This window comes from Penaeus chinensis, chromosome 41 (genome assembly GCF_019202785.1).
Source record: "Penaeus chinensis breed Huanghai No. 1 chromosome 41, ASM1920278v2, whole genome shotgun sequence".
Lineage (NCBI taxonomy): Eukaryota > Metazoa > Arthropoda > Malacostraca > Decapoda > Penaeidae > Penaeus > Penaeus chinensis.
This window is the reverse complement of record NC_061859.1, coordinates 25825077-25835076: the sequence shown is the minus strand read 5'-3', so window position 1 is coordinate 25835076 and position 10000 is coordinate 25825077. Positions and strand designations below refer to the sequence as shown.

Genomic DNA, 10000 nt, shown 5'->3' with positions numbered 1-10000 from the left:
GATAAATATAGACCTTGGAAATGCCAAAAAGCTTAATTTTTTTATGCAGAAAAGAAAGAGAGAGAGAAAAAAAAAGAAAAACACACATCCATCACAGTGGCCATTCAAATAAGCCTAATGCCCGTATTTTGGGCAGTGAAGCATCCGTACCCAAGGGGTTAATGATCAAAACCCAGTCAAAATTCAAATAACAACCAGCACCCTAGCATCAATAACATTTCTGCCTTGATTTTAAAAAATTATATATATTTTGCCTAGTCTAAATATAACCTTACCTCAAATGGCAGTCTAGGAGATGATACTGGATGACCTTCCTTGCTAGAGAAAAAGGGAGAAGAAAAAAAAGACAATAAGATGATTTACCACAACAGACTATTACTTGTAAATCCATAACAAAAATCAACCATTATTTGAATTTCATCTATTATTACCATGAATGAACTTTATCACTAGTATGGTCTCTTAAGAAAATAAGAAACCAAAATATATATACATACATATACATATATATATATATATATATATATACATACAAATATATGTATGTGTGTGTATGTATGTGTGTATATATATATATATATATATATATATATATATATATATATATATATGTATATGTATGTATGTATGTATGTATGTATGTATGTATGTATGTATGTATGTATGTGTGTGTGTGTGTGTGTGTGTGTGTGTGTGTGTGTGTGTGTGTATGTGTGTGTGTATGTGTGTGTGTATGTGTGTGTGTATGTGTGTATGTGTGTGTGTGTGTGTGTGTGTGTGTGTGTGTGTGTGTGTGTGTGTGTGTGTGTGTGTGTGTGTGTGTGTGTGTGTATGTGTGTGTGTGTGTGTGTGTGTGTGTGTGTGTGTGTGTGTGTGTGTGTGTGTGTGTGTGTGTGTGTGTGTGTGTGTGTGTGTGTATGTGTGTGTGTATGTGTGTGTGTATGTGTGTGTGTGTGTGTGTGTGTGTGTGTGTGTGTGTGTGTGTGTGTGTGTGTGTGTGTGTGTGTGTGGGTGTGTGGGTGTGTGGGTGTGTGGGTGTGTGGGTGTGTGGGTGTGTGGGTGTGGGTGTGGGTGTGGGTGTGGGTGTGGGTGTGTGGGTGTGGGTGTGGGTGTGTGGGTGTGGGTGTGGGTGTGGGTGTGTGGGTGTGGGTGTGTGGGTGTGGGTGTGGTGTTGTGTGGGTGTGGGTGTGGGTGTGTGGGTGTGGGTGTGGGTGTGGGTGTGGTGTGGGTGTGGGTGTGGGTGTGGGTGTGCGTGTGCACAAGAGGTTTTAATAAGAAAACTATATGTAAAAAAATGAAAAAGAAAATCAAACCATAATTAACACATCAAAAATAATGCAGATTTTGGAATAATAAACAAAGAATCACTATTATACCATAAGAAAAAATATTAAGAAAAAATATTAAGGCAAGGGCTATTACTACTTCACTGGAGTAACATGTATCCTCTAAACTACTATTGTGCTAAAAGAAACAGGGAATGTTTACTTTTTGTCATTTTTTTAGTTTCACTTATTTCTATTGATCACTTACGAACTTGCTTCTTCTTTTGCCAAGGTTTTGTATCTTCCCTTTTCACTTTCATCTAAACTGTACCAGTTGTTAATCAGAACCGAGAACAATTCTCTCTGAAAAAATTGATGAAATCAGATAAGAAAGGAGAAAGAAAAGTACTTCTCTGTGGTTATCCTGACTAATAACTAGAATGCACTTTCACACAAGATTTAAGGTCAAAATTACTTTAAAAATCCTGAAATGCTTTCATGTAGCATTTATTTCATAGAAATCATCTAAAATAGTAAACTATAAAACATGTGATTTTTTTTTTTTTACTTACACCACGCAGGTTTTCATTTTTGCCACCTGTCTTCAGTGTCTGGGTGTTTTCCCTCATGAAATACTGGAATGCATTCAGATTCTTCTTTCGTAACCCTCCTGATCTGGTCAGTTGCTCTGCTTCGGTCAATATCTGTTCCAGTGTTCTGAGAAAAGGAAAAGGAAAATACTCATGATGATAATTATAAAAATAAGTTTTCATTCAAGCTCTTCCACTAAACTATGAAATTAATATAGATGTACTACTATGACATACTTGATTTTATTAATGCTGTCAATAATCTCAAGGAACTGTTCTTCACACTCTTTGGCAGTCTTGTTTCCAAAGGTTAAATCATTCCAGTTCCATTTTGAACCAGCAATTCTTCTTCTGTAACTGATTTTGTCGTTTGGCTGCAGCTTTTCCTGCATTTTTGAAATCAGCATCAACTTCTCCTCAGTCGTCCACAGGTCAAGTGCTTTTGGAAGGCAGAAGTGAGGTTGTGATTCAAAGTAATCTTATTTCTGATAAATATAAACATACTTGTTCTATGTTTGCCTCATGAATCCTGAATTTTATTTCCAAGAAAAATAAATAGACAAAATAAAAACAAGCAGGTACAAGGTGATAAAAATCAATAGGGTTTGCAACATACCTGCTTCATTACTGTTAATTGGCTCCTTTTCCTCCTCCTCTTCATCAACAGCAGCCTTACTCTTGTCTTTCTTCATTTTCTTAGGTGGAGATTTTACCTCAGAAGATGATGTCCGTTTCTTGGGAGACTTCTGAAAATCTGTCATATTCTCACTATCATTCTGGAAAAAAACAAAAAAATAAACAAAGACAAATTTTCAAGCATTAAAATACATATATTCTATTTCTTTGTAATCTAATATTGTGCTGAAATACCTGGAATCAGGTTAAATGGCATTCTTTCAACACATGAAACACACAGCACTGAAACCACACAATGCTCTTTTAACTTTATCTTTGCATGCCAATGGTTTTTATTACATAAATATTAAAAAAAAAAAAAAAAAAAAAGTGGCCAACTTTGGAATGCTGTATCTACACACAAACATGAACAAAGCAGAACTCTCCATTACTGTTTATTATCCCTTGACAAACACAGTCAATTCTAAACCACAAAACACCAATCCCTCTTGACATCAGTCATTAGGTTAAAGCCCTGGTTTTGGCTGCACTGAGCAGAAAGAAATTAGCCTAGAGTATGGTTTCTCCAATGCTTTTCTTGAAAAACAAGAGTTATGTCTAGAATAAATGACAAAGGGGAGATATCCTCATTGCAGCACTTCTAATTTTCATTATGTGCAGGCAATTCTCATATTCATCCTAATGCAACACTAATGCATTTCCCAGCTCAAATAGGTAAAAAATGTTGTCCTCTTTTACAGAAACTATCTCTTTTCATACAAAATTCTAAGAAAAGCATGGGTTATAAGTTGTAAATAAAAATCATTATTAGATTCCTATTACTCTTATCTTACCCTATTGAAACTAAGCAGTGAGAGGTAATTCCCATACACCCAAAAATATACCTTATTACTCACACTCTACACGGGTTAAGAGCATCTACTCAAATTCTATCAGTGATAAATATCGCAGTATAATTAGTATTGATAATTAAGTTAACAGTTCCTGCATATTTACCAGGCTATCATCATGTCCTTCCTTTTTGTGCTTCTTCTTCTTCTTCTTTTTGACAGCCGGCATTTCAGCTCCTGATTCTTCAGTCTCTAATGGCGCATCTTCCTTGACAGGAGAGTTTTCTATGTTGAGATTATTATCTAATTTCTTCTTTTTTTTAGATTTCTCTACAAAGAACAAGAAGAGAATAACATTAAAAACAAAGCAAAAGCACCCATTTTTTCAATCACAACAATTCATAATTTTCAGAGAACAAAAATATCTCTAACATGACCAAACAGGAAGAATGACAACAGAACAACTACAATTACAGTTTTTACAAAGACAATATAAAACACTAAAAACAATGCTAAGCATGGCAGAGGGAGACAGTTTTATAACTCCTAGATCATTTAGACCATAGGGTTTGAACATCATAGTATATACAACAGATATAAGCATGCAATCCAAACCTATGTTTGGAGGAGGAGGAGGAGGAGGAGGAGGAGGAGGAGGAGGAGGAGGAGGAGGAGGAGGAGGAGGAGGAGGAGGAGGAGGAGGAGGAGGAGAAGGAACAGGAAAAGGAAGGAGGAAAAGGAAGAAAACTAAGAAGAAAGAAATGAGGATGAAGACAAAGAGAGGGAAGATAAAAATGAGGGAGAGAGGGAGAGAGGGAGAGAGGGAGAGGGGGAGAGGGGAGAGGAGGAGGAGGAGGAGGAGGAGGAGGAGGAGGAGGAGGAGGAGGAGGAGGAGGAGGAGGAGGAGGAGGAGGAGGAGGAGGAGGAGGAGGAGGAGGAGGAGGAGGAGGAGGAGGAGGAGGAGGAGGAGGAGGAGGAGGAGGAGGAGGAGGAGGAGGAGGAGGAGGAGGAGGAGGAGGAGGAGGAGGAGGAGGAGGAGGAGGAGGAGGAGGAGGAGGAGGAGGAGGAGGAGGAGGAGGAGGAGGAGGAGGAGGAGGAGGAGGAGGAGGAGGAGGAGGAGAGAGGAGGAGGAGAGAGGAGGAGGAGGAGGAGGAGGAGGAGGAGGAGGAGGAGGAGGAGGAGGAGGAGGAGGAGGAGGAGGAGGAGGAGGAGGAGGAGGAGGAGGAGGAGGAGGAGGAGGAGGAGGAGGAGGAGGAGGAGGAGGAGGAGGAGGAGGAGGAGGAGGAGGAGGAGGAGGAGGAGGAGGAGGAGGAGGAGGAGGAGGAGGAGGAGGAGGAGGAGGAGGAGGAGGAGGAGGAGGAGGAGGAGGAGGAGAGAGGAGGAGGAGAGAGGAGGAGGAGAGAGGAGGAGGAGAGAGGAGGAGGAGAGAGGAGGAGGAGAGAGGAGGAGGAGAGAGGAGGAGGAGAGAGGAGGAGGAGAGAGGAGGAGGAGAGAGGAGGAGGAGAGAGGAGGAGGAGAGAGGAGGAGGAGAGAGGAGGAGGAGAGAGGAGGAGGAGAGAGGAGGAGGAGAGAGGAGGAGGAGGAGGAGGAGGAGGAGGAGGAGGAGGAGGAGGAGGAGGAGGAGGAGGAGGAGGAGGAGGAGGAGGAGGAGGAGGAGGGGGAGGGGGAGGGGAGAGGAGAGAGGAGGAGGAGAGAGGAGGAGGAGAGAGGAGGAGGAGAGAGGAGGAGGAGAGAGGAGGAGGAGAGAGGAGGAGGAGAGAGGAGGAGGAGAGAGGAGGAGGAGAGAGGAGGAGGAGAGAGGAGGAGCATCTAAGGACTTGTGGGCCATCAGAGTTACAGTGGACCATCTAGGCACACCTGAATTAAGACGAACATGAACATATTTACACAAATACCTTGGATTACTGGTTCAACTGGCACTTCTTCTGGTTCACTAGTATGCTTCTTCTTTTTCTTTTTCTTATTTTCTGTAATACATTTAAATTCGATGTAAGAAATTCCCTACATAAATAATTCACAACCACAGAAACACACATATACAATAACAAACAAACGCACGCACACACACACACACACACACACACACACACACACACACACACACACACACACACACACACACACACACACACACACACACAAACATATGTGCACACAGAAATCCACACACACAAGCACACAGAAATCCACACACACAAGCACACATGCACCCTCACACACACACGCACATACACACACGCACGAACGCACACATGCATGTGCACACACACACACACATACAACATATATACATATATATATATATACAATATATATACAATAAATATATACATATATATATATATAGATATATATATAGATATATATAAAGTTAAAACATATATACATAATATATATATGTATATATGTTTAAATAATACATATAATATATACATATATATATATATATATATATATATATATATATATATATATTATATATATATATATATATATATATATATATATATATAATATATATATATATACATATATTAAGATATCAGATAAAGATATAATAAATATATACATATATATGCATATATACATATATATATATTCATATATACATATATATTCATATATACATGTATATACATATATAATATATATATATATATACATATACATATAACCAAAAATAATCACCTATATTCGTCTTTCCAGCACATGGTACAGCAACAACAAAATCAATACATAAGATCTATTCCAAACTAATAAATTTCTCTTTCAGACACTATACATAAAATTTTAATCAAGCTACTCTCGTTGACTGTGGAAACACCCAAGCACTGCAAAACATTTGACAAATTAAGTAATTTTATTTTATCTTGGGGCATCATCCCTAGGGAAGCATATGAAACAGTGCAAAAGATATATACCTTTATATCCTTTATGAAAAACAATTAACAGCCCTTTAATCAAAGTTCTTTGGACCAATTTTGAGGTGTCTCAGAAAAGACCTATTAAAATGCTGTTCGATTTTCCTTTTACTTTCTGCATGACTCTGGTTCTTATGCAGTTCTTATGAGAGGACTCCACTTATAGTGAAACCTACTTGAAATTCATCTTCCTCAAGATTTAACCTAGCAACTACTCTGTACTAAAAATGAACACATCTTCTAAAAGCCCATCTATTCCATACAAATAACAAGACTGGCCATTTGCGTATCTAATCCCATCACTCAGCTACTTACAATGCAAACAGAAAGAGAGGTAACATTATCAAAAATCATAAGAAAAACAAACATCTCCCAAAGATAATACAAATCAAAGGCATACTGTCACATAAAGATAGTTCTAATACATACCATTTAAAATCTCCATCATAGGAGCCACAGAAGGTTTTGACTTCTTCCCCATTTAGAAGACTTTTGTTGGCTTCCGTGAATCTAGTATTTATATAACTCTGTGAAAGAAACAAGAAATAGGAATATTTATCCTTCAGTGAGTGAACACAAAGCAGACCAAATTCATATTTCCAATTATGACATTGTTATCAATCAAAGTTCTGAAAATCATAAATAACTTTCTAGAAATAAAATAACCAGACACAAGATGAACATGCAGTGCAGTACATGAGAGAGCTACAGCAAAAGTATTTCAATATAATTTACAACATCCAGTACACAATAATAACAAATTCATCTTGTGCAATGTGCACTCTGCATACATGTAAATGTAAGCTGGGACTACACAACAAAATCTTATTCAAATGTATCAATATTTATTCTTTCATTTCTTTCATCTTTTAGTAAATCTAAGATTACAGAAACAACCTCCTTTTTCCAAGCTCCTGTTATGAAATATGAAATTACCATCAACTCATTAGATCCAGGTAAGGTGACCATCATGTCATGCAAAAATTTGGCTGAGGCCAGGTGACCGGAATATGCAATCATGGAAAGGATGTACCCTCATGAAAATTGAGGAAAGATTAGACTCAATGGACATTTAGGAGAAAACCATGCCATGGCTGGAAGAGAGTCAGCTCCAGGGAGGCCACTACTTCATTGCTCAGCACCCAATTCCTGCTCACCATGACCAGTGGGACAGGGTGTCATACAAAAAACTGAATATAAAAGTAATAACAATAACACAATATTTCTTGTTGTTATTGCTGAATTGTAGACTACTTATATAGATAATATGGAGACTGCTTAGCAAAAACAGTCTATTATAATGGGGGGGGGGGGGGAGGATTACAGGTATATCTTTAGAGTACAGACAGTTTCCAGAGTCTAGGGCCCCAACTCCACATCACAAAATCTATTCAACAATCTAAGTTGCCATGAATGGGCATTCCGAGGAGAGGGTTCACAGGGGGCTCAGTCCCCCAACAGCCCCTGGGAAATATTGTCTTCACCTCCATATTCATGGCAAGATAGAGATAAAATTCAGGAGCACTAAGTGGACTTGAGCTGTGGACTGCACTTTCTGCGCTCTTTTTCCTTTATCTGCGGTGTTATTGTTCCTGTCTGCAGATTATTTCTTGTACCAACAACAGCAACTTTTTGTCCTCTTCTGGAATATCCTCACTTTGCCCTAGCTCTGAACATCCATTCTGTATTACTACCCATTATTTCTTGAACTGGCAACTGCAACTTTTTCTCCTCTAACAGAATATCAACTTCAATTAGCACTAGTTCAGCGTGTCCACACCATAAAGATTAACCAAATAAACTAGTCAGTGGATCTAATATTTTAATATCTATGAACACAGACTTAAAGTCCTTCACACTTCAAATTCCAAGCTAATGACAAAATTGATGTGAAATTTTTGTTCTGTATTCATTTTATCATCATCTAAAAGATGTGTAGAACTTATCTTAGAAGGTTTAAAATTAATTGGGCATACCAATATTTTTTACACCTTACCCTTCAGAAAGCCTAATACACACTACATGGTGATCAAAATCTATATTCTTTCCCTGGGTACTTATATGCTTTCTCTTGGAATCAATGAGAACATTTTGTTTTCCTTTATGAAACAAGAAAATAATCATTGAAATTATAGTAAGTGAAAACTTGAAGATTTTAACTTTAAAAATATATATAAATTAAAGGAAAATAATTTAGGAAATCTGTGTCATTAATCCCTAAAGTATCATTCAGTTATTATTATTTAATTTTCAACCGATTTGAGTAATTCAACTTTCAAATTTCAAGTAAATCTATCTTTATTCACATCAAGTAAATACTGCTGAAAATAATATATGGTACTGCGACATGCAATGTGATGTTTCTCTGGAGGTTAAAAAAAAATTGGGATGCGAGTATGCTTTTGGCCGCAGAAAGATTTACCTCACTGCTTGGGGTCATAGGGCACATATTTCAGAAGCATGAACAGTAACCCTTACATCATAAGTCCATTAGGGTGAGGATCTCAAATGCACATGTCAATGCTGCCATAAGGCAATAATCAGTTAGAGAAAACCCCCACCTCTCATGTACTGTGGTTCCCAATTTCCAAAAACCTAATCAGAGGCCGCAAATAACTTCTTTATTTATTCTGATTGGCTGACAGACTTTGTAAATCTATAAATGTTGACCTACACAACACAGATGTCCTAGGTGGTAGGAAAATACTTCATACCTATATATAAAAAATATTCTCAGGTTTATCTTTACTACAAATTAATTCACTGATATATAACCTTTTATATCCAAGATTTAAAAAAATAGAAAATAAAAAATAAAAAAAATAAAAGGATGGAGCATCCCTTTAAGCATTGAATCATAAATAGCCAAAAACTATGGTATCTTTTTTTATACAGAACACAACTTTAAGAAGTAAAGAATAAAATCAGCAAATAATAAGATTAAAGAAATAATCATTTACAGAATCTGCTAATCTGTGCTCATACTACCAAGTACAAGCAGTATCCTCCTGAAGACATATAGAGGTTTGTTAGCCTCTGCTTGAGACCAAAGCAAATGCAAGCATTCATAGAGCCCTAAATTAAAAAAAACTGCAAATGAAGAGTCTGACTCTTTACATCTAAGCAAACAGCCGACACAAAACCTGCACACCTGGCTGCGATTTAGCATAAGCCAACAAACCTCCCCTTATTTTTATAAAAAGGGCTGGTAGACCTCCAAGTACTGGTATTTGTTACCGAGAAAGATGCACCTCCAGAGACAGAGTCCCAAGCCCAGGGAATCACGCGAACCCCAAAATCCAAACCTAAGCTTTTCTACCTTTTATTTATTCCCTAGATTGTGGGGCAAGCCCCCTGTACCCCTCCTTTACTAGCCCATTGTGCCAACTTACAGAAAATGGACATTAAAAACTACTTGGGAGGTGTTGAGGACTTGGTCTCCGAGCGCTGCTATGCAGTGGATAATTTCATCAATGTGCGGAAAATATGAGGCTGGGGCAGCTGTACCTTTGTTGTTTGTTACTCTACTTCTTATGTTCTTTATGATGGCAGTGTCCCTTTCCCTCTATCTCTGTGTGTTACCCTCGGTAACATTAACAGGTACAAGCCCTATCCATATTAACCTCCACTGAAAGATGCGGCTATAAATAGAAACTGCGCCATTGCCAGGTATGCCTTTAGGTTGTAGGAAACAAATCAGTAGCACGGCCACATCACCACGACTGGCCTATGCACCACAGCAGAAGCCTCTGCACATC

At 38.1% G+C, this 10000-nt stretch overlaps 1 protein-coding gene across 4 annotated transcripts in view; it reads right to left on the bottom strand.

The window, feature by feature from the left end:
* The window catches only part of LOC125047529 (nucleolar transcription factor 1-like), a 20532-nt gene that overhangs the window by 9512 nt on the left and 1020 nt on the right, over positions 1-10000 (bottom strand). For 2 of the 4 annotated variants that reach the window (XM_047645797.1, XM_047645796.1), the window contains 8 exons: positions 6672-6769; positions 5217-5288; positions 3488-3651; positions 2472-2631; positions 2093-2294; positions 1838-1982; positions 1534-1628; positions 276-318 (listed from right to left, as the gene is read on the bottom strand). In XM_047645797.1, the coding sequence (XP_047501753.1) occupies positions 276-318; positions 1534-1628; positions 1838-1982; positions 2093-2294; positions 2472-2631; positions 3488-3651; positions 5217-5288; positions 6672-6723 (933 nt within the window). In that variant the 5' untranslated portion in view covers positions 6724-6769. The remainder of the gene's footprint in view (positions 1-275; positions 319-1533; positions 1629-1837; positions 1983-2092; positions 2295-2471; positions 2632-3487; positions 3652-5216; positions 5289-6671; positions 6770-10000) is intronic. The other 2 variants (XM_047645799.1, XM_047645798.1) reach the window with 1 other exon arrangement.